This window comes from Camelus dromedarius, chromosome 13 (assembly GCF_036321535.1).
Source record: "Camelus dromedarius isolate mCamDro1 chromosome 13, mCamDro1.pat, whole genome shotgun sequence".
In the NCBI taxonomy this organism is placed as follows: Eukaryota; Metazoa; Chordata; class Mammalia; order Artiodactyla; family Camelidae; genus Camelus; species Camelus dromedarius.
This window is the reverse complement of record NC_087448.1, coordinates 57,982,066-58,007,355: the sequence shown is the minus strand read 5'-3', so window position 1 is coordinate 58,007,355 and position 25,290 is coordinate 57,982,066. Positions and strand designations below refer to the sequence as shown.

Sequence of the window (25,290 nt, the reverse complement as noted above, 5' to 3'; positions counted from 1 at the left end):
CTGGAGAAGAGGGTAAAGGACACAGATTTAGGTTTCAGAGTCAACTTGACACAAAATTCAAAAACCACTCAAAGTAGTTAATACTTAAACTAGGAGTTTACCATGTACAATCACTGACTTAGGCCAGTGGGAATTCAAAAGAAGTGTTAAGTGACAGTCCTTGAACTTAAAGGAACCCAATTTCTCTGTTTTCTTCTGACATCAGGATAACAATTAGAGGACAAGACAGTCAAGTATATGGGAGAGACAATAAATCTTAATGGAGTTTAGAAATAGAGTTGTGTCCTAGAAACAAATTTTTCAGGAGCAGGTGGGATGGAGCAAAGTATGGTTTTGATTATTGGGGGTGGTGGTAGTAGGTGAATGGGAAGAAATAAAAAAAGAAAGTCTGGACAAAGTGGGGAGGGTATAGCTCAAGTGGTAGAGTGCATGCTTAGCATGCACGAGTTTCTGGGATCGATCCCCAGTATCTCCTGTAAGAATAAATAAATAAATAAACCTGATTACCTCTCCCCACCAAAAAAAAAAAGAAGTTTGGACAGACAAGGAAGATGTGCCCCAGGAATAGGAAGGGGCAGACCTCACATTGTTCCCTGGCCCAACGCCTTCCACCTGATGATCTCTTGGTTCTTGTGAACCTAGTGTTCCAGCTCTCCCTCTTCCTCCTCAGACCTTCATGAAGGTTCCTTCTTCTGTCTTCCAAGAAGCCATCCCCTTAAAGGCAGGGGCTGTATCTTACTTCTTTTGGGAGGGGTAATTTTATTTATTTATCTATCTATTTTTAGAGGAGGTGCTGGGGATTGAACCCAGGACCTCGTGCACGCTAAGCACGCGCCCTACCACTTGAGCTATCCCCTCAGCACCCTCTGCACTTTACTCACTTCTGTATTCCCCTAGGGGCCCACAGTTCCTCACACAAAGTCAACAGGTATTCAAAAACTGTTTCTTTTTATTGAATTGAATGGGAGATAAAGTAAGGTAAAGAGAAGCCAATTTATAAACAGGCATACACATCGGAGTTCATTCATTCAGTAGGTATTTATTGAATGCTCACTGTGTGCCAGGCCTCATTCTAGGCTCTGAGGACACGTCCATGAACAAAGCAGATAAAAACCTCTGTCCTTGAGAAAATTATACTCAAGATCTATCATAAGGGATGGGATTAGCAATAAATTTACATAAATTCAACCATATCAATCAGCCAAAAAAACCCCCACCACATTTAAATAGTATAATTGGTGCTGTAAGTCTACTGTTGATACGTAATTTTTAATTATATATTTTACTTATGCATTCATAAAATATTCATACCCATGTATCACTCTACAGACATTCTAACTGTAAGATTATATAGAGAACTTTATTGGCAATTTAAGAGATTTTCAAGGATCATTTTGAGCATGCTCGAGTCCATCCTTAGGCACAGCCTTTAAAACCTAACCACCTTGTAAACTGTGACTGGACTGTACCAAAATGGAAACTCTGAGATTGCTGGGCAAGGGAGAACCATTTTAATGTGGTTAAGTCCATGTCTGCTCAGTTTAGTCTGGTAACAGGGAACCAGAGATAGTACATTCACATAAATACACATGGTCAACAGTGGACTTCACATCAAGAATTTAAAAAAAAAGTTTGTGAGCCATTTCCCATTCTTTTAAAACAACTAAAATAGTAAGAGCTTGAGGTCATAAATATTTATAATCAACTCTTGACTACAAAGTCTAAAAGAAAAAAATCTTAACATACTGGCTTATTCTGACTAAAGGTTTATCATTTTCATGTATTTTTTCAAAGAGTAAAAAGAACACCAAGTTGAGAAAAATCATTTTTAAATTTTGCAATAATTCTACTCTATATACATTAACACCAATCATTTAACTCTGAAAACATTCTTTGCATATACAATGTAAAAAAATTTTTGACAGTATGACTAGAAATCTTTCATTATCATAAAGCTACAAACATTTATGCTCCTAAGAGCAAAGTCAGAAAAGCAAAAATAATAATTATAACAGTGATAAGCACCAAGACGGAACTTTTTTGCACTTAGGGCCTGATTGGTTGTATTTAAACATAACCTCTACCAACAAAGGACCAAAGTGACATCTTATTTGGCAAAAACAAAACAAAATGGATAAAAATATACATACAGAGGTCTGGAAACAGTGAAGAATGCCCACTTTAAAGCAATAAAAATCAGTCATACTTGTTTTTAAATTAATGTGATATTTGCAAAATATATCCATGTCCATGTTTCTTCTTCTTTAGTTCACTTTATACAATTCAGACGGCCCATCTTTGTTAATGTGCTGTCACACTAGTGTAAATAAACATGCTGAACTCCGGGAGTTTGCCATAAGGAATCCAAACCATCAGAGCCAGATCCAGTAGCTCAATCTTAGTTGCAACTCATTCCAACTGGTGAAACAGATTACCTTCCTAATTTTTGAAAACCTTAGCCAGATGAGATATCGTGTGTATGTGATATCGTGTGTGTGTGGGTGTGGGTGTGTGTGTACATGTACAAGTTTGCCAGAGCAGCGTGAGAGTGAGTGCATCCCAGAGAGAGGAGTGACATACAAACAACCGTACACAATGGCCTGAAAGACATGGGCAGCCAGACACTGAATTTCCCCCAAAACAAACCTGAGGCTGAGCGATGGGGGAATGAAGTGACAGGTTTAGAAAATGAAGCCTAAGGCAGGATGCCTCGGCCATAACATTCCCACGACACTGGAGGATGCGAAGCAGCAACAGGGATCAGGGATCGACTCTGGCTGCACTTGGATGGATTCCCTGGGTCTGCAGCTGAGGATCCCTGGAACTTCCCCAGAGGGCATTTGCAGTGGCCTCTGACAGTGGCTCTCCACCTCTTCAGTGAGAAAGTCTCAGGGATCCCAGAATCTGAGCCTGGGTATCCCGTCCTCCTGGTCTCAGCACAGATACCATCCCTTCTAGAGACTCGGCCAAAAACTATCACTGCCTTGCACTGCCACCTCAGCCTTAGCAGGGGGCTCTCCTTCTGTCCCTGTGGGATCCCTGAGTTTGAGGTAATGCCAACATGCCGTATGCTATGTAGCAGGAACGAACAAAGTCAGGTAGTCACTTTAAAACTCAAGCAATCAAAATTCCTATTAGCCAGTTTCTGTTATCTCAGTAATACCTTATAGTGAGAAAGTTTCTCCACACAGCTTATAATGTGTGGGGTAAAGGAAAAAAATATTGCTAGAATATGATACAAATATTTTAAAAAGTTCAGCGTTGAAACTCCCTCTTAAAGGGAAGGAAAAGAGACTATTATGTTTCCACCTTCTACTTTCCCATCCTTGGCTTTGAGGTAAAAGAGCACCAGGGTTCCTGCAAAGCTGGTTAAGGGTCCTCCAGGCTCCTGAACCCTCACAACAATCCTAGGGAAATCCTGAGCCGTCTGCTTCCCACGTGTGTAACCGTACCTCTGGGCATGTCTATACAGCTCGTTAATTCAGTTTCAAAATCTACAGCATTTTTAAAACAAAATGACATAGTTGCATTCCTTAAATGCCAGCCATGAAATCATCACTAAAAAAAAAAAAAGGAAGAAAGAAACTAGTCAGATTATATATACATAAATCAAATAAAATTCTCTCCTTTTTTAAGGTGTTTTATTTGGTCTGTTGAAGACATGTTTATGGCTGCTTCTAAAAGCCCTTAGGAAGAGTCTCAAATAACATTCTACAGTTTGATGTTTTGTTCCAGTGTTGTCAGGTTCTTGAACTACACTGTAGGTGTAAATTGTTTCACCAAAAAAAAAAAAAAAAAAAAAAAAAGAACACACCCCAAATGGGCCCATTAAACACAGAAAAAAAAAAACTTCATTTATAATATAGTGAATTTTAGTCACACCAAAATAATGATCTAACCTGTCCAAATATGCACGTCCCCAGTGAACTGAATTCTCTTCTTTAAAAATTGGTCAGATCTGAAGATCAAGTTAAACCCTGACGGTTGCTATACAGCTGTAACATGATTTCAAATTCATATTGGCATTCATTTTTCTATATTTTCCTATATTTATCCTAAAGAAGCTTCCTGGATCATAGTATTTAGGGAGAAATTAAATGGGTTTTATATCATTCTGGGAAATGCCAGTAAATTCTCAGTTTCTCAGGGTTTACTCCTAGATCAATGTCATTCAACCTCTACATGATGCAAGGATATGGACAAAAAGTATTTCAAATACAAAATTCTTAGCTCTGTGTCATAAATAAATTTGGGTAAAACCGCAAGCCTTCCACTGAATCATCTCGGCAAAGATGGCCCATCTTCTCTGCAAGAAGCAACCTAGGAATCAAGGGGGAAAACCACCATCATCCATCCATCCACTCAGAAACACAAACACTAGTTGAAGTGAAGAGCGAAGACCTTGCTCACCTTTCTTTAGCCAGGAGGACAGACATTCCCACGAGCTTAGCAAACTCTTCCGATGTTAGGGATCCCTTTTCTGAAACCTAACAAACACACAGCAGGAAAACGTGATTAAGTTAGGCCACCTAGGCAATAGCCTGGGAAGAGTACCTACCAGTATACTCAGGAAATAACTGACAATTTTCTACTAAAATTCAAAGACTGCTCACTTTAGAACTAAATCTTTTTCACTAATGCTTAATTCTACAAAAGTTAAAGGACCCAGAACAAATACAGTAGAGGCTAAAACATCTTGAAGCACTATGTAATGTAACAAAGGCACTGTACTGAAGCCTGAAAAGAACTATCCTGTACTTGACAAGGAACATAAAACAAATTCTAATTGAGTGCATAGTACATGCACCAGTGAAGGACCCTTATACATATGAATAGTTTTAAAATATGTGGTAGAAATATCCATAGCCATGGTGCTTTCATCTGGTTTAAAATAAAATGTATAATAAATGTGAGTTATTCAAATTATACAGGCTCACCGCAGAGGCTCTGAGGCGATATTTCAGATATCCTAATAAGTATTATCAGCAGTTTGGCCAGTAAAATCCACCTAAACTAGAGTTGCTTTCCGTATTTTTTGAAGCAATTATTTCACAAAACAATGAATGGTGTTTTATAATGCAGCTTCTGTATGTATCAGTGGGGAAAAAAAGTTCAACCATTGGTAACATTCTGATTTACAAAGTTAAGAACTTGTTCTCAAGACTGAGTTTCAAATGAAAAGAGAGCAAGCTCCTCACTAATTCCTACTCTCCTTACAAGGTATTACGGGCGTCGGCAAGTTTCAAAACGCTTTCAAAGCACAAGTGTGATTAATAGTTATTCATTGTTAATGACAAAGCGTTTTCAACTGGGTCTGTGAATGTTACTTTTCAGTAAAGTTAAATTCAAAAGGAAATCCTGTTTCTCAAGTTGCTAAGCACCGGGGTCTTCGCGTGGCAAGATCTCAGGACGGGAGGAAGCCGGGTTCCCGTACCGTCTCCAAGGCTGAGGCCACCATTTCCTCCTCCTTGTGGGACTGCAGTTCAATGACCATGACGCCACTGTCAAACACTCGGAGCCTAAAAATCGCAGACAAAAGCTGTGAACATCTGGGATCTCCAGCCCCTGAGAAGGTGCAAGTATTTTTCACTTTCATTTATGCCCAGGTATGAGGGGCAATATTAACACAAAACAACCTTCAAAATATAACAACCACGGGTAACCATGGCATAACTAAAAAGCTCGTGAATAAACAAACAGTAAATAAAATTCTGAGCTACAATTCACATGCTAAATGAGATATGCCTGGTACAATTTTTTAACCCGAGAATAAGGAAAACACAGTCCACAGCTGAATGATGTAATTCTGCTTCTCCAGAGACCAGGAGACGTGTGTAAGGGCATAGGGACTGGTCATTGTGACCTCAGGGGAGGAACCAACGTTCTTCAGGCGAAGTGACTTCTGCCCACATTAATATAACGGCAGGAGGGACAAGATGCTGGCTCACCACATGGGACAGCAGGCCTGGCAGGGCCTTCCTGCCCACTCAGTGCAGAACTGTGGCTACAACTGGCGAACTTCCTGCAGAAGCTCTTTTACCTGAGAGGTAACTTCAGTGCTGCCAGCATCTTGCATGCATTCACCAAATCTTCTGGTGAGAGCAACTAGTGGGGAAAAAAACCCAGTTTACACTGCAAATTAATAGAGTATTGCTATATAATTATAGTGACCACTAAAACATTTAAAAATGATCATGTATCAAGGATTTTAAGTGGCTTAATCACTACAAGGTAAAAAGGCTTAACAAAGAACCAGAGACATCTCTATTAAAACAGAAATATAATAATTCAAGTCATATATGTAATTTTAATGGTCTTATACACACATTAAAAAATAAAGAGACACAATACTGAAAATCAACTATATTTAAATTTTAAAAAGGTGAAAAAAGTAAAAAGAAGTGAAATTTTAATACATATTTTTATTTAACCCAGTGGATCCAAAAATTCAACATATAATTGATATAAAAGTTATTAATGAGATAGTTAACACTTTATTCTGTACTAAGTCTTCTAAATCCAGTGTGTAATTTGCACTTACAGCACATCTCAATTTGGATTAACTACATTTCAAGTTCACAGTGGTCACATGTAGCTAGCTAGTGGCTACCCTCCCCAACCATGTGGCCTTGAAGAATCACCCCAGTGCGGTGGTGACAGGCACAGGTGTGAGTCACATACAGTGGCTCCAGAGCCAGCCCAGCCTGGATCCGAAGCCCTGTCAAGCCAGGTGTGGCCATCGTCAAATTATTTAATCTTTCTAAGCCTCAATTTCTTCACCCCCTAGTCATCCCCTAGATGGGGACAGAATGAGAAGCTACCTTACTGAATTGTTGGGAGGATAAATAAGGTAACATGTGCAGAGTGCCTGGTGGACAGTAAGTAGTCGCTGGTGGCAGTTAAGATGACTGCTCAAATAAAAACACAGAGCAGAGGCTTAACTCGTGGGACCCAGGTGAGTGCTGCAGAGACGTGTGTGAGTTGTTCGCGTTGAGGTGACTGCTGACACTACAAAACTGTTTGGCTTCAGGGGCACAACGAGTGCACAGACAGACCCTTGGAGGCCAAGGGCATCTGGACGTGAAGGGGCAGCGAGAGCTGACATATAGCCACTGCTGATTCAGAGCCACAGGAGCAGGGCAGTTTCGCTCCATATTATCTACAGGCAGTCTGTATCCAACCCGGCTCATTCAAAAGAGCTAACTGTCACAGACAGGGCATCGTGCACAACCTTGTTCATCACAATACAAACACAGGATATGAGAGCTCTGAGATATCACTCCATCTAAATCCTTACTTTAAAGGTAAGAAACCTGAGTCCCAGAGAGGTTAAGGAAGGTACTCCAGGTCACTCAGCAAAATCAGGAACAGAATCTACCTCCTAGTATTCCTTTCACTGCACCATGCTGCTTCTCAAAATAGTTTTAATATCCACAGCCCTTCCTCAAATTGTATTCAATGTAGAGGAGTTTGCTTTATATCAAGAAAGTCTATATTTAGCTAAAAGAATCTCTACATATTCTTACTTCCATTCCTCGAGCTCGGTTTACTAAACAGTACACTTCCGTGAGTGACATTATTCCCCCTCGTTCCTGTTAAAATATGAAATAAAAAGAAGTATTATGGTTAGTACAGGTTAGCACTTCTTGACAGAAATCAAAATCAGAGTGAAATCAGAAATCATACAATCTCTTATGGAGCTTTTGAAAATTATATTTACACACAAGGGGAACCTAGTCAGATACCATGAGGCACTTCAAATTCCATATTTGGACTTTAATGTCATTATTACTGTTTAACATTTACTTAAATGAAAAGAGGAGTTGTACACCATGTTTCAAAAAGTGTATTTAAATAGTTTAAGTTATTCCAGCTAATAAATGAAGTAATTATAGAATTAAATAAGAATATCACCATTTTGCAGCCCCTAATGAAGTAACAGATCCAGATAATGATTGTCAGTAGCTGCTAACATCATACACACAAAAAGACAATCAGGTATTAGGCACCTCCTGATGGAAATGCACAACACCGTCTATGAAATACTGTTGTCAGAAAAAAACAAACTTCTAGCTATAACTACCAGGTTACAGGGAAGCACATTAACTTACAACTTAGCAAAATCCAGACTCTGAGACACTAAGATAAACTACTAGTTTCTCCACTAAATAAACTATAGCAGACAAAAGAGATGGGAGAAGGGAAAAACATATAGAATTAAAAAACAAACTTGAAAGAGAAATCAAACAATTTCAATGTATCCTGGTTTGAAAAAATCAACCTAAGAGGAAATGTAAACACTAACTAGATATTTGATAATATTGAAAAATTATTTTTAACTTTTTAGGTGTGAAATGGGATTATAATTTCATGGAAAGGCATCTTTATCATTATAATTACATATTGAAATATTTACATTTAGCAATGTGATGTTTGGAATTTGCTTTAAAATAATTTTGCGAGGCAGCTGGTTTACAGATGAAGCTGGATGATGGGCACAAAGGAGCTCATTACCCTCTTCTGTTTCATCATATATTTGAAATATTTCTTCATATGGGGGCTTAATAAAGTTTTGACTGCCTGAATAATGTCAGACTAGGAGATGAATCTGTATTATGAAATTATTACTAGTCCACTATATTAAGACTAGATATATGAAAATGTGTCTAAATATATTCAGATCATACATTTCCTTTTGAAAATAGGAGATAAGAAAAAGCTCCTATCAAACAGACTGAGATATCTGAAATGGAAATTAAAAACAATTTAGAAGATTATTGATAAAGAATTCATTAATAGGTACACTGAATTAGTTTAATATTACTGAAAGGAAAAATACCATACTGGTTGAACAGTGACATCACGGAAGGAGTTATGCTCTTGTTAAGCTTTCTGATAACATGGAAATAATTTAACATAATTTAAAGAGACCATCTAGGTTTTATTGTTACCTCTAACGGCGCCTGCAATATTCCGGCCAGCTGTTTGGCCAGCTGCATGTGGTACTGTGTGCCCGAGCCGTAGGTTTCCCTGGTAACCGGGTTAGCTATGCCCATGCTCAGCAAATAGGATTTAAACCTGATGGTCTACAACGAGAGAAGACAATGCACAAGAAGACTCTGCAGAACTGGACTCCGTCCAGCATCTGAAATCCTTCATCATACATTCAGTCCTACTCCATCATCTCTGTATCTACCCATTTCTTCTGCTGAGTCTGGGCTGTGAACTACATACAAGTAGACTTCTAGTAGTTCCCTATCAAAATGCAATTATTTTATTCTTCCTTCTCCTGTCTTAATCTCATACTCCGTTTACCCTACAAGTTTGGTGGCAGAGGAGACTTAGGTAACAACTATTCTCTGTTTAATGCAACCAAGTGATACAACTGAAACGTAAAAAGGAAAATGGCTGTGACCAGATTGTAGACAAAGAAACAGATATCAAACTTATGGGTATGTCTAAAATGCCACTCCTTATGCATTTCAATACCTCTGTTTTCTACACTCCAAGAAAGGGTATTAAAATATCCTTTAATCCTACTAGAACTAACGAAGTTTTTAAGGCTGATTTTTCCTTTAGCATGTTCATATATCCTCAAGTCCTAAAAGAAATCAAACACTACATTAAGAAAGGAAACCAACAAATCACCAAAATGTCATTGGATTATTTGTGTAATCTAGTTTCTAATGCCTTAAAAAAGCAATCCATTTACCTCATCTTCTGTGATATCACCTTGCTTGTCTTTAATCTTATTAGCAATTGATTTTGATAACTCCACCATTTCCTTAGCCTGTCAAGAGAACAGTAAAAGATCGAAAAGAAATAATGTCCCCGAAGCATCTGCTAACAAAATATATTTTCAGAACTATATCATAATTGGTATCAATTTAATAGATGTAAATGATGCGTACCTTCACCATTAGTTTGCTGAGGTCTTCAAAGGCCTGAAATGAGAAATGAGTTTTTGTTGCAATCTGTCTCAAGAATTAAGATGTTTTAAAGTAATAAAGCACTCTATTTTCTTCCCTTTGATAAAAATTTATGAAATTTTCTTACAAACATCAATTTACTTACATGAATACTCATACAAGTAATAAATCTGCCTTATTTTAAGAATTCAGTTTAGTTAGGAAACCATAAATTTTCCAAAACCACAAAAAATAACTTTTCAAATTTTCAAAGAGAAAACACTTATTGATTAAACAAAAGGTGACAAGAGTAATAGTTCAGAAAATATCATTCACTGTTCTTTGACACAAGTAAGAAAATTTGTCACTACTAATACAACATGTAAACCAACTATACTTTAATAAAAGAAAAGAAAATTTCTCACTGTTTTTTTCCCAAAACCATTTCCAGGTAGTAGGTCAAAAATCAGAGGCGTTGTAAAGCCTTCCGGACTGAAACAGCAACGTGGTTTCTTTGGACCCAGTGACTCTGGGTTTAACAGCAGGTGTGATTTAACTGAAGCCGTAAACCTCAGCCTCTGAATATCAAACAGTTTCTACTAGTAGCATTGTCCAGAGTCAACATCACAGATGGAAAACATTCAAGTACCACCAAAACGTAGCTAGATAAAACCCATCAACTGTTTTCTACAATGAATATCCACTTCAAAGTCCTCTTCAAACTTCATCAGACACATTTATAACTCATTTATTTCAAATTACCAAAAATATACTTCCAGCACAGAGTATTATCTGTCTAAGCGATGTCCACAGATGTTATGCTTTCAAACCAATTAAGCAACTTAACATTAACTGAAAACTCTTTCAATCCACACAGAACGGTGCTCAACAGGTTCTGACTGGCTGGTGCCCATCTGAACTACACGCAGGGAAGCATCCCCCATCTGCAAAAGGGTTTTGCTAAAAGAATAGAGTGTTGTGTACAATTCTTATGGCCGACTCGCTGGGCTACTACCAAAAACAAAGGGGAACGAATGTGCACACACCTAACAGGAATTTCCTCAGATAAACAAAAGGCTTAAACACTGGATTCTTATCAGTAGCAGCCAGCAGATGCAGGAAACCTTTTGTGGGAAACTCTGGGCACCAGCTTGAAATCAAGGCAATTTCAACATTTAAATGCAGGGCAAATCACACACCAGCCTAGTTTTCAAAACTAAAACACAAACACTTTACACACTTAGATTTTCACTTTGCATATACAAACTATGAGTAGATTTCTTTTACTCTCGTGTAAAGAAAACTAGTAAGACAATACTTTAAAAATTTTATACAGTAAATCACTTTATTTACTGTTTTCATAGAAAAATATGTTAAAAATAAGTGAGTCCACACAGAATACATAAATTAGCCCTTATTGCTTATATTCCATAAAAAAAAAATTTTAGTGTCTCAGAAGAATTACCTATAAAATATTTTAAGTAATTTTAAGCCATAAACTTCCTCACTTCTATTCCTATTATTATTCTAAAATTTGGAATTAGCAACATTGTTTTTGAATCTCTCCAAATCCCAACACAAAAACGGGACAACCGGATCGCCATACCAAAAACCCACAGGCAGCATATACTACAAAACTCAGTGACAAGATACCCACAAAACCCCCAAGACACAAGCAAGTGGGGACAAACCACCATGAGCCACAAGACCTGCGTGATACCAGCATCCAGGCAGGAGGAAAAGGGACGCACAGGGCAGCTGGCAGACCTGAGAGTAAGAGACCCCGCAGAGCCCACACGAGCTGCTGGAAAGCAGACGGGCCAACACCTCTGAGTTCATTACGAGTACCCTCCATCAACTCCACCTAGACTTGAAAATCTACACACGACAATCCGTGATGTTTTCTAACACCACAGAAAACAAATTTGTGCTTTTGTTCCTTTTTGGAGAAGGTTTTTAAAACACCTTTTGGCTAAACTATGCTAACCTGAAACAGACCTGGTAAATGGAGTAAGAGACTGTGTGGCTTCAGGCAAACTAAATACATTCCAGTACACGGACTGGAGTCAGTCACAGCTGCATCCAAAAGAATGAACAAAACGGCTGAAAAAGACAGCTGACCGGAACTCATGCAGAAGTTACCTCAGAAATGTTTTTGTCAGTTTCTTTTCTTTTTTCTTCCAGTTTCCTTTCAATACCTACAATTCCTACAGCCCTTATTCTTCCTGGCTGAAAAACAAAAGTGGAGAATAAAAAGCACAACACAGGAAGGACACAATCCTTTGTAGCCCACCACATTGTGTTTTCAGTGGTGGGAGAGAACCCACAAAGAACCCAAGGAAAACAGCACACAATTATATCTAGTTTCCTTCCAAAACATTTGTGGGCCTCTTGCATACATAATGATCTTCAAATCATTATAAAGGAAAACGGAACATAACAATAGATGGTACATTTTACTCCGCATTGTAGCTAAAAATTAAATTTCCTATTCATTTTTGTTCTTTGGCAAGCTTTATGCATAGATCAGATATTTAACAGGGTCTCAAATGTGCAAAAAATTATTGTTAAAATTTGGGTACTTGACGGTTATTATACAAGCTACTTTTACACATCTGAGTGTCTGTCCATAGTTGGCGGTTAATTAGACTGGCCTGGAAAACGTCACCCAGCGGTACTGACTGTTCTCTCAGATGCCACACTAATTATGAAGAACAGAATCAGGAAGTAGAATCTAACTTCTGTTGCCCCCAAATTATCCTGGTAAGTCGTCATTAATTTTTACTAAGTGTCTACTGCCTACAGAGCACTAAATTAGGTTCTGTGAAAATAAATGTTTTAAATTAGAATATCATTATTTTGTTTCTGGCAAGTGCTATGATCACAGAACTCTTTCCCCTTAATGAAGATGCAAATACAGAGCTGAAAATACTGGATTAGGAAACAGTTTAAAAAAATACCTGGGGTCCTCTTTTTGTTTGTAATGACTGGGAAACTGGCATATTCTCCCATCTTCTCTGTGTCATTTCCTCTGATAATCGCCTGTAAAACTGTTAGGCACATGCAGACACTTTAAATGATTCTGTAGCATCCTCGCACAGGTCATTACTTAACATTTCTTTAGTTGAAAGGTCTGTTTGGTCATTTGCAACAAGCCTAGAATTCTCAGAGACATCAAAGGAAATCAGAGGAAGTTCTTTTCTTGGATCAACTTCAGAAAGCACAAAGGAGAAAAAGAAAAAAAGAAGAAGGACCTGACCTTCTATATAAAGTGCACTATTCTCAACAAAACGATGAGTGACAATGAAACAGACTTATTTTAAACAATCCTGCGTACGTGGATTGTTTTTAATCTATAGTGAAACAGTCACAGTGCCAAGAAAAATACACAACTATTATCCATGAAGGAAGTAAAGAATAATTTGTCTAGTTAAAATGTGAGGCCAGATACTAGGGTCAAAACAAGCCTACACTCATAAAAAATCAACTATATTTTTCAACTACAGAGAGAAGGACTTTAGCTAGACACTTAAATTTGCTTAGTGCCTACTGTGCAAGGAACACTGGGTGAGATGCTATAGAAAAAAGAACATAAATCATTTATGACCTCAATGGAGAGATAAACATACACTTGCAAATGTCTAAAAAATACTTACACAGCAGCTTATTAATCAGAACATCTAGACTATTACACTGTGGAATAAGAATGTAAGCAAATAGATTTGTATGGAGTTAATACAGACAGTCTGTCTGATTTAAGGCTGGGGAACTTTCAGATACTGAGGCAGACTGTACCACTGAAAACTTTATTAGTAGCCCAATATCATAACTTAGCCCACATCCAGCCCCTGCTTCCCGTTCCCACTAAAACCTAAACTTCATATCCTCCGCTGATAAGGCTTAAGATATAAACATTTTTTTGTAAAAATATGGTGAAACCTGGTATGTTGAACAGCACTGCCTCCCATCCTATTAACAACAACAAAAATATATGCAAGCACACATTTCTAGTCCAGTCGTATTCATATGGAAACTCACCTCAATCTGACCGTGTTCTTTGAAGGAGAGCTTGATGTAGGAGTTCTTACTACTCTGGAATGGACCAGGTTCTTTGTTAGCAGCTGGGTGAAGATGGACCACTATTTTGGCACTTAAAATAGAACGAATGTAATGTATTTAATCGCCTTATTAAAAAAATCACTAATTCAATTTTCTTAACTTTTAATATATTTCAGATCACTTTTAAAATTCATATGGAAACAAAGAACATCCTAAAAGGAATCCTTTTAAAGTCTGTATCAACTCAGTATATTTTTTAAATTGTGTGTGTGTGTGGGGGGGTAATTAGGTTTATTTATCTATTAATTTAATGGAAGTACTGAGGATTGAACCTAGGACCTCATGCATGCTGAGCACATGCTCCGCCATCAAGCTATACCCTCCCTGTCATATCAATTCAGTATTAATGAACCTTTCAAAAATATCTCTACTTAAAATTTATAATATGTAAACCAAAAAAATTCAAGTTACCCGCTCTATAGATTAAATAAAAATGTGATTTGGGGAAATAAATTCTCTACAAATTTGCAAAATTCGGGGTGGTTTATGATATTAGTTTATGATTAGGGTTTTCCATCTACAGAGTCATCCCCAAAGGTTTCCAGGGGGGGCCTATTAAGTTCTGCCAAAGCATACCACCTTACTCATTTGAAAACAAAATGTGAAAACTTATCTGTGGAAAACTGGCCAGCTGACATTTTATTAAAACTCCATCCAAAACTAACATTCTACAGTGTCACTTTTTGAAAATGTCACTCAATCAACAACAGGATCTAAAGAGATATCTAATAGCAAAAACAATTCTCAAAATGCTGTTCCTCTAGGAACACAAACAACCATAATCTTTATTTCTACTGTTGCCCTCTATGGTATTAAAAACACCACCATATTTGTTCAGTTCTGTTAAGTCTTTTTTCCCACCCAGCTCAATAAACAATCTTCTATAAATATTAGTGAAACCAAAAAACTCAAAAGTATCTTGCATACCTACCTCAGAGCTTTTTCTCTATGACCACATTACAGATACATCTATTACTCAATATTACTTTGTCTGGGCCCATAGAGTGGCGTAAATATCACTCTAAGATTGAAACACCATGTGCGGGGCCTCCTTGATGGAACAAATGCTTTGGTTAGTGAACTTGGGCCAGACTTGTACGGACTCTTCCTCTGTTCCTTCGTGATGAACATCTTTAAGTGAGGTGAGCAAATAAAACTGTGTGAGCAGAATCACAGGACTGTTTGAAATGAACTGTCAGGTAGAGCAACAGAACTATGACAGTTAGGACCAGGTGACTGAGCGAATGCACCATACAACCTACAGTCTTTAAAACTCAAAAACCTGAGCCCTACTCTCAGAATTGGTCAAAGGAAACCCAATGAAAAGCTAAGAGATTATACGAAATGAAGTTGAAAAATCCCAAAGTCATCAAAAACAATCCATGCTATTTTTTTCCATATATTCTTTTCTTGGCTCATTCAATTAGCATATTTCACCAAGTTTAGAATCCAGGAATTTAAAGAGATAGGTTCAGAGATGTTAAAAAATGCAAATACACACACATCTTTGAATCAATGAGATGTGGTAATTGTGGGGAAGAGCTGGGAGCTAAAAAGAATATTTGAGAAAAGTTAACTTGGCATATTATTGAATTCCTCCTCACCAGAGATGTTTAAAAATAAGACGATAATGTGAAGGTAAATATTTAAATATTTTTGTTACAGAATTTAGATTTCCTTGAAACACAGCAGAGAAAATTCAAATGATCTGGAACATCCTTAAAGTTTGTAGAATAAAATAAGCAACATATACACATATCAAGTCATTGTGTTGTACACCTGAAACTAATATAATGCATATCAATTACACTTCAATTTAAAAAAAAGAACTTAATAAGATGGAGAAACATGAGAAGGGGGAAAATATAAACTAGAGAAATAGCCTACTCGAAAAATCTGTGTCTTTTTAACCTTTTCAAAATGTTGGTTTGTTTCTTTTATGTCAAATAAGCAGTATTTTATACTAGCTACAACATTATAATTGGGAGGCACTGCACTTCCACTGAAGTTCAACATTTGTTTAACTTCTATTGAAGTATAAACTACACTAAAGCTAAAGATGGGCCCATCTGGAAAAAAATTCCTTATCAGCGTTGTTCATAATTACATGCACATAAAATATAAAGCCAAAATGTGTAACCTACTTAAATAAACAGAAACCTATTTTTTTTTTTTTTTTTTTTTTTAGAAACCTTTTAAGCTGTGGCTTTAAACCAGGGTGACCACATCTCCTGTGGTCCTGTTTTATGCCTGCCCTGGTCTAATTATAAACATTGTCCCCTATTACTCTTATAAATGTCCCAGTTTGGACAATAACCCTTGTGATACCCTATTCAACACTGATATCTAAAAAAGTCAAAGTGGAGAAACTTAACGAACAGCTAGAAATAGGAGCAAAGTCAGGTATTTTTCTCAGGTGGGTCATTTCTGATTTTAAGTACTGAATTATAGATACACAGACTTGTGAAAGCAAATGTCTGTGGAAATATATACAGTGACAGTTGGCCCACATTTATTTATTATGACCTGAGGCTATTACAGCAACCTCAGCACTTGATTCATGCTTTAAAAATGACTTCCATTTATCAATGAGTTTAAGGTAGGACAACACCTCTTTTTAAAAATATATTTATTCCCCCCCAGTATAATTGGGACATAATTGATATACAACACTATATAAGTTTAAGGTGTAGAAGTATAATGATCTGACTTAGATACGTCATGAAATGATTACTACAATAGGTTTAGTCAACATCTATTGTCTCATATAGATACAAAATTAAAGCAGAAAAATAATTTTTTCCTTGTGATGAGAACTCAAGATTTATTCTCTTAACAACTTTCTTGTATAACAGAGAGCTGTGTTAATTATATTTATCATGTTGTACATTACATGCCTAGTACTTATTTATCTTACAAGTGGAAGTTTGTACTTTTTGACTGCCTTCACCCAATTCCCCCGCCCCACACCTCGCCTCTGGGAACCACAAGTCTGATCTCTTAGTATGAGTTTGAGTCTTTGTTTTTGAAGTATCATTGACTTACAACACGTGTTAGTTCCTGTTACACAACATAGTGATTTGCTATTTCTATACATTTCAAAATGATCACCACCATAAGACTAGTTCTGTCACCACACAAAGACATCACACTGTTACTGATCATATCCCCGACACTGTACCTTGCATACCGGTGACATTTATTTTGTAACTGGAATTATTTTTGTGCCCCTTAATCTCCCTCACCTGCTTCTCTCCACCCCCAGGACAGTGCTCCTTAGGGAACCTCTGAACAACCACTGTTATTCACAAAGCCCCAACACAACCATTAGACTCACTCCCACACACGCAGTCATGGCAATGACTGACAGCAGTAAATCAACCAGGTTAACGATGACAGCTTGACTGGACACGTTTTTGTGACTAAACACTGTCATATACAGACCTTACCTTTTCCCAATTCCAGCTGCCTGTTCTTCAATGAACACGATTTGGGAAAGCGGAATGGCCATGCAGCATTCCTGGGAGCAGATCAAGAGAAAACATGAGCTGTAAGACTCGTCCGAATCCTTGTTTTATAGATTTAAGAGGGTGCCACATTCCTTTAAGGTACTTAATAATTAAGACAATAAAAAATAATAATGTTACTTTATTTCTTACATAAACTTAAGGAAACACTGAATGAAAAAATACCGTGGTGGCGTTTTACTGCATGGAAGAACATAAGACGTTTAAACAGCTGTAACTACCTTTGTTTTTCCAGGAGGTACATCTTTCAAAAAGCAGTATTTATATGAAAAGTTTTTACATATAATATATTCTTATATGGAAAACAAAGTAGAACAGGTAAATCAAAACAACTTCAAGGGGTGTGTTATAAGGCCTATTTTTCTTCCTTATAATTTTCTATACTTCACTCACCCACCCACAATTACTTTTTAACAGAAAATACTAATGTGGCATCCTTTTATTAGTATATTTGATTATTAAAATTATTACAAATGATTGGCATTTAATAGGTCTAAGGATTTCTAAATTAGCACCTTTATATGATAATCAAAAATTATACTAAGATTAATTTATAAACATATGGTTTAAAGACACCTACCCCTCTAAAAAAGCTTGCTTTCTTGAATGTATGTTTCTTTTAAAATAATTAGATAACATTAGCAGTTCTAAGGCATGCACTATCCACAAGGGTAATATCACCACCAAGGGGACAAAAACTGGTTTTGGGGGGGCAAAAAGAGTCAAATTTTGTGATGGTTAGTGACCTTTCAGAGAGCCTCAGTACAGTATATAGTTTATCTATGGAATTAATATTTCATGGAGGGATAGCATTTATGAAAATAACGTAGAAGAGATTGCTTACTTTACTGACAACACTGAAATTTATACACACACACACACTTGTAAGTTAAAGCTCCCTGGAATAAAGATATCAGGTCTATCTATACACATCACCTGCCCTCTCTTCCTAGAAATGAAAAGATGGAGTGGTTCTCCTCCTGCTGAGTGACTTAGCGACGGTTCTGAATATTTAGGTAAAAGCATGCACTTCACAGCAGACCGCTCCTCCTGACTCTCAGCAACTCTCAGGGATGACGGGTGGTTTTAAGGATGCATACGTTTAAGGCCCCCCCTTGCTGATAGGGACACTCAGGTGTAGGGTAGAATCTGATTAGTGTTTAAAAACCAGGAGTCATCATGACTCTCTATACACGAACTACAGACTTTTCTGGGGCTGAATGAGGGACCAGACCCCCTTTCAGAGAGACCATATAAGACACAATCTTCTGACATCTGAAAATGAAAATTTACTGTGTCTGTTTATAGTTTTACCAGAAAGAAAGAAATAAGGGGAAAAAATTCAGTGACTTAAAATCTAGAACAAATGCAAAAAAACTGTATCTTACATGATTTTTCTGATCTCTCCAAATCAGTCGGTGGGTACTAAGAAGGAGGGTCCCGGCATCAAATTTTATCTAGAAAAACAATCATCACAAAATATTAATAACATATCACTCAATGTGGTCCAGATTTTCTTCCCCATGAATTGCACAACAGTAAGTCAATCACATAAACAAACATTTTAGTGCTAGGGTTATCATGAGCTGAAGAGAAGCAATGCCTCACACTTCATAAGCTATATATACAGCCTTGCTTTCTTGCTAAAATTAGGGGAAAAAAACTGCAAATTACTTAGATATGTAACAACAGGAAAGTGGTTAAATCAAGTGTGATATACAACCATATTATGGAATCCATGCAGAGGCTAAACCCTCACAATGAGGGAGAGCTGCGTGGACTAGCACGGAACTCTGACGTAGAGTCAGTGGGGAAGAAAGCAGCTGACAGACAGCACGTTGCATGTAACGTAATCAGATCGACAGACAGATATATAGAGAATCTCCATACCCCCAAACTGCACGTGAGATATATACAGATATATATGTGTGTCTATACATACATACACACATGAGTAGTAGGAAAAGGTCTAAATAGAATACTCAGTGACCTAACAATAATTATCTCAGAAAAAGTGTGAGGGAATGGGAGGAAGAAAAGCGAAGGGCCCTTTTTTAAAACTATACACCTCACTATTGATGGAATTTTTTACCATGAGATTGAATTTGTGTATGACTTGCATATTTTAAATGATTTTTATATAATAAGAAAATCCAGAAAAAGACACAAACACATGCAAAAGAAGTGTGGATAGAGATTCATCAATGACATGGGGACACATAGGTTGCCCAGTAGGAAAAAAAGAAAGAAAAAAAAAGGAAAAAAGGTAGGATTTATATCTAATACACTGCACTGGAATGAATTCTAGATGAATCAAATATTTGAATTAAAAAGTTATAAATGCACTAGAAACAAAATCACAAGAGATTTTTTAATCACATCAGAGTGGATAAAGTCTTTCTAAGAAAAGCAGTAAACCCACTAGCATTAGAGGAAAAGATTTAAAAATTCAACTCCACACACACACATGCACACAAATACTTCATGGCAAAAACCACCAATGGCAAAGATGGCAGACTGGGAAAAATAACTGTAATTCACATCAGAGACAAAGGGTTAATTTCCTTAATATATAAAGTAATCTTACAAATCAATAAGAAAATAGCCTGTTACCCATTAGAAAAACGAGCAAAGACTGTTAACAGAAAGATCACAGAAAAGGCACTACAAATGACTCAGACACATTAATTGATGCCCAACCTCACTGATAATAAGACTTAATATATTATTATACTATATTCATGATAGTAACATAGAAAAAAGTAGATTTAAAAATAGTATACATAGCCTGATTACACACACTATATGCCAAAAGTAATTATTTATATGTAGTAGGATTACTGATTATTTCAAGTTTTTTCTTTTTGTTTACCCATATTTAACAACTTTATTATTTGTCTAATGAGAAAAGATGAAGAGGTTTGTTACAGGCATATATAACTTCATGTAACTCCAAAACGTATATAAATTATTTTTTGTTAAATCAAACAAATGAAGAAATTTTTTGTCAAAGAAGTCCTTGTATAATATATAACCAACACACTTCTTAACATGAGTTTTAAAAAATGATATTCTAAGAGTAAGGTATGCCTGTATGACTAATAGCTTAATATTAGCAAGTCTTCAATAATATGGTTCACAAGCTTTAGGGGCAAGAGACCTGCAGAATCATCTAGTTTAAATACCCTCTGTGAGAGATTATCCCACCAAGCACTTCAGCCTCAGAGGAAAGACTTCGGAGCGCCACGTGTTCCTCCGCATCAGCGGAGCAGACACACTCCTGGCACTTAATTCAGTCTGCCTTCAAAAGTTTTGGTTAATGTTGTGTATGCAAAACCAAAAAACTGAGTTTAAGCTATTTTAAAAATCTCTTTTTTGCCTAAAAGATTTCATTTTTCCAGAAGCAAATATTTTCTCAATTTGAGTGTACGTGATACTACATTACAGCTTAATGGTTCCGATTAAGAAACTACGTTATCTGACTGAAGTCACATAAGCATGTGAATTGACGGCTGAAGCCAGAGGACGTTCCATTACTATGTCAGTTAACAATGTGCACATGTTAAACGTTGCTGCTCTCGGTGAAGACATTGTGTAATAGTTCCCTTCAGGGATTCCAAGGGATTATGAGCTAAATCTGACAGGCAAGTTTAGGCTGGTTTCCTTCTACCACTCAGAGCCAGAATAATTTCAACTACTTAAAAGTTAGTAGTTAAAATAATGTAGGCATTCGCTGAATAAGCTCTTACTGCTTTGTTTGGTTTTGACTTAACATTTTTGTTATAAAAGTAATACATTGTTGGAGGGGGGAGGGTGTAGCTCAGTGGTAGAGCCAGTGCCCAGCACACGCAGGGTCCTGGGTTCAATCCCTAATACCACCATTAAAAAGTCATTAAATAAATAAACCTAATTATGCCCTCCCCCACAAAAATAATACACTGTTGAAAATCTGGACAATATTTTTTAAAGTTTAAAAAAAATGAAATTTTTATAATCAGACCAGCCAGAGTGTGTGTAAAATGAGGCCATGATATTTATAGCTTTATAATTTGCTTTTTCCACTTAGCAGCCTATCATTAATTCCTCATGCCGATTAGGGCATATCATATTTAATTAACCGATTCCTGTGATGGACGTTCAGATTGCTTTCAATTTTCTCCTGTACTACATAAAAATAAATGACATATATAATACTGCTGAGATGAACATCCTCATTCATTACATCTTCCTGCATCTCTGATTATTTCCCAAGGGTAAATTCCGAAAAGTGACATCGCCAGCTGAAAGAAAATAAACATTTTCTAAATCTTCTCATATAAGCTGCCAACTTGCTACATTACACACTACAAACCTTCTTACATTAGTTTTTAAATTAGCTGAGGCTACAGGAGCTTCTGCGAATTGAAACAAATGACCTAGCTACACTGCTTATGAAAACAACACATTATCAGGTCATGAGGGGCTCATGAAAACTGCACCTGTATAAACAAGCAAGAGGCACTTGGGCGGTGTGAAGGGCACCGTCTAGCTCGTTCTACCCATTACTAATCGTGGGACCTGAGACAGGTCACAGTTTTCTCAACCACCTCCTGGGGGTCTCAGTGTCCTCACCTTTGGAGGATGCGCTATTACATAACATATGGGGAACATACATATCACGTTACATAAAGAGTCTGGCACAGGACTGCTGCATTTTTGAAGCCCTCCAGCACAGTGAACAAAGGACAGGCTTTGGGAGTTTGATCAATAGAGATTTAACTCCTGGCTCTCCTGATAAGGCACTCTGGATCTTGGGCGAGTCACCCTATGTTTGAGAGTTCTCTTCTCTCATTTGGTGAAATACTCACCTCATCTGCCCAGGGAAAGGATTAAATTATGTAAAGCTCCTGACATGTAGTAGGTACTCTGGTTATTCCAGGTGCTTTTTTTTTTTTTTAAATGTATTTCACACCCACAATAAGCCAGAAGATACAGGATGAGTAAGGCGCGCTCACTGGCCTCTCAGGCAGCCCCGTGCACGCGGGCCTGGGGAACGTGTTGGATGCAAAGCCATGAAGGCTGAGCAGTCTGGACCACAGCGCGGAGACCCAGGGAGCCAGTGAGTGTCTGAGAGGGAACTTGCTCAGACCTGGAGGCTGCCCAGTCTTCAGGGCACAGCGGCTGGACACCTTCCAGCGGAGGGAGGAAGCCAGGACACAAGACTTTCCCCCAGGACCCAGTCTGGCCCTCAGTCACACTAGGGACAGCTCAGCACGTGGCTGAGCAGATCCGGCCCGGGGAATGCAGGGGTGAGCAGGGAGCTCTGCTTCAATTTTAAGACACCTACCCCTCCTCCCTCACCACCATCAGCTCTCAGAATAGTTAAGAATTCTTGACTAGACCAAAGGGTCTCAACTAAGTTTGTCCCATGACTTTTGAATCCCCTGATACCTCTACCTACTTGTCTGCTAAAACAAGAAGCCAAAAATGTACGGGAAAAACTAGAATTTGCTACTTCAACATGGTCATATACGGGGACTAATGGTTTTGATTTTTTGTTGTTTTAAAGATACCAGAGCTATGTGCCAGCAAAGCTGTTCCTAATTTGTATATTAAAATTCCATAAAACAGGCAAAGTGTGGGGCTCTGCAAAATCATGACTGCCAGCAGGGAGTGGCTCTGGAGGAGTCTCTGGATACTGTCACTGTCAGGATTCAGTCCTGAGGGTGGGGCAAGCGCCAACGCCCTGAGGGAGGGGCGGTTGACTACGCTTCCCATTTACAACAGTTCCAACGTGTAACTTCAGTTTACAAAACGAAAACATTTAGCGTCTCCCTCCAACCAAAAGATGCAAACCCAATTTGAGATCAAATTAATAAAAGTACCAAGACAGTAATTTCCAAGCAAATTACTTAAGAAAAAGACTTTGACTCAATAATAGAAACAGGAGGAAATGCCCTCGGTGAGGCAGAGCCCTGGGTCTGTGTAACCCCTGCCCTCCACTACCTTCTACAAGGAAGGAGGCCTCAAGCTTCTGTAAGCACAGACCAGGAAAAGCTCTGCGTCCGGGAATGTATGCGAAAGTACAGGAGGAAGTTTCTCTAAAGAAACTGCAAAGGAGAGGTAGCAAGTGAAACTTCTGGAAACTAAAAACGCTGGTGAGTAAATGTGGGGTTTTTTTTTTTTTCAATTTTTCCAATTCCTTATACATTTCATCCAGAACAGGATGACAGTATGTATGCAGTTTGATGGGAGTTTCCAGTGAATGTTTACATACAGCTAGTATTCTCCTGTCAACTTGCAAACACATCTAAGGTTTATTCGTGGATCACAAGGCAGGGCCTACATCACTCTACAGAACAATCAAAACTCCTTTCTAATGCCATTCCACCACACACACACAAAACCCCAAAGAGCCTTCAGCCAAGGCGTCCCGAGCAGACGCTGACACCTGCTTTCAGAAAGCCCCCGGAGCCACCCCTCCCGCCCCGGCGGGGACGGCCCAGAGTCCCCCGGGCTCCTGGGTCCCACGGCCTGAAGCCACGCCCGGAGGGAGCGCAGGGAGGGCGGCCTCCTGACAAAGGCGGAACCGGCCGCGATCCGGGCGATGAATCAGGGCTCCCTGACGGCGCCGTGCTCGGCCCGCGCCCGCTGTGCCGCCCCGAGGGATCTCCCCCGGGCTGGAGAGGGGCCGCGGCCGACCGCGCCCGCCGGGAGCCGTTCCAAAGTCAGGGCCGGAGCCGAGCGCTGGGCGGGCGCGGACGGGCGGGGGCGGCGCCGAGCGCCGAGGCCGGGGCCGGGGCCGGGAGAGGGGCCGGGCCGCCGCCCTACCTTCTCCTCGCCGTCGTAGATGCGCACCCCGCGCTGCTGGATCACCAGGGTCTCGTTGATTTCCAGGAGGCCGCTGGTCCACACGAAGCGGTCCATGGCCGCCGCCCGGCCGGCCTCCGCCGCTCGCCCGCGCTAGCGCTCCGGGGCGGCGAGCCGAGCGCCGGGCAGCCTGCGGCGCCCCCTGGCGGCGGGCGGGGCAGAGGCCGGCAGGGAAGGAGCCGTGCGGCCAGGGCGCCCTGGGGAGCGCGCGACGCCCCGGGGGCGCCCGGGGACGTCGAGACGTCCTTGGCGCGCCCCCTGGCGGTCGGTCCGCCAATGACCGGGCCGAGATGTCCACCCCATCCTTTGTCGGATTCGGGCACAAACCCAGAGCGCAGGGAGACAAGGGACTTTGAGGGAGCCCAGACCGCAGCTTGGACCTCCTTATTGTGCATTATTCCTGCATATTTGTGCCGTTTTCTTATCAATGCCCTGCATGCTGCCATGTTCACTAAAGGCTGTAAATAACAACATTTTTCCGAATGAATATTTATAGCCTGAATAGTACACACACACACACACACACACACACACACACACACACACATATTATGGCTGCAGTCAGTATGTAAGCACTATTTTGCTCCCTTCTTTTCCCCTTAAGCGCATTTTCATTTAAACACTTTCAATATTAGCACAAACCTCATGAATGTACTCTAGACAATGTTTCAATATACAGATCTTTCATAATTTGCCTGTGGGTTGGTCCCCACAAACCGGTCCCTGGCCGTCGCTCCCACTTCCTGGGCCTCTGTCACTGCCCCTTTCATTTATTTATATATTTTGCATTATAAATGGAGCAACTATATTTGTACTTCTACAACTGGTATGTATTTTTCCCTCTAGCATTATTTTCTTAAAGTGACTTCCCAAAATAGAATTACTGC

The 25,290-nt window shown here is 38.9% G+C and overlaps 1 protein-coding gene across 3 annotated transcripts; it reads right to left on the bottom strand.

Annotated features, from left to right (window-relative positions):
* Nucleotides 1-1,019: 1,019 nt before the first annotated feature.
* VPS36 (vacuolar protein sorting 36 homolog) lies at nucleotides 1,020-24,544 on the bottom strand. 3 transcript variants are annotated; one of them, XM_064493186.1, is made up of 14 exons: nucleotides 24,365-24,514; nucleotides 18,943-19,011; nucleotides 17,477-17,547; nucleotides 13,947-14,058; nucleotides 12,869-12,958; nucleotides 12,051-12,137; nucleotides 9,912-9,944; nucleotides 9,713-9,790; nucleotides 8,952-9,086; nucleotides 7,527-7,592; nucleotides 6,041-6,105; nucleotides 5,435-5,519; nucleotides 4,411-4,487; nucleotides 1,020-3,558 (listed from the first exon to the last, which is right to left on the bottom strand). In XM_064493186.1, the coding sequence occupies exons 1-14, from the start codon at nucleotides 24,458-24,460 to the stop codon at nucleotides 3,534-3,536; spliced, it is 1,089 nt and encodes a 362-aa protein (XP_064349256.1). In that variant the 5' UTR covers nucleotides 24,461-24,514; the 3' UTR covers nucleotides 1,020-3,533. The 3 variants fall into 3 exon arrangements, with proteins under 3 accessions (XP_064349256.1, XP_031321806.2, XP_031321807.2); XM_031465946.2 differs by lacking the exon at nucleotides 1,020-3,558 and adding an exon at nucleotides 3,787-4,320 and having other exon boundaries at nucleotides 24,365-24,544; XM_031465947.2 differs by lacking the exons at nucleotides 1,020-3,558; nucleotides 8,952-9,086 and adding an exon at nucleotides 3,787-4,320.
* Between the last annotated feature and the right edge of the window lie 746 nt (nucleotides 24,545-25,290).

Excerpts from the sequence above, each read along its gene's own strand:
- VPS36 (XM_031465946.2), bottom strand. The coding sequence starts at position 24,460 with ATGGACCGCTTCGTGTGGACCAGCGGCCTCCTGGAAATCAACGAGACC. Across the intron at positions 9,791-9,911 it reads TCAGCAAACTAATGGTGAAG|GCTAAGGAAATGGTGGAGTT; the intron begins GTACGCATCATT and ends TTCTCTTGACAG. Across the intron at positions 4,488-5,434 it reads TGGCCTCAGCCTTGGAGACG|GTTTCAGAAAAGGGATCCCT; the intron begins GTACGGGAACCC and ends TGTGTTTGTTAG.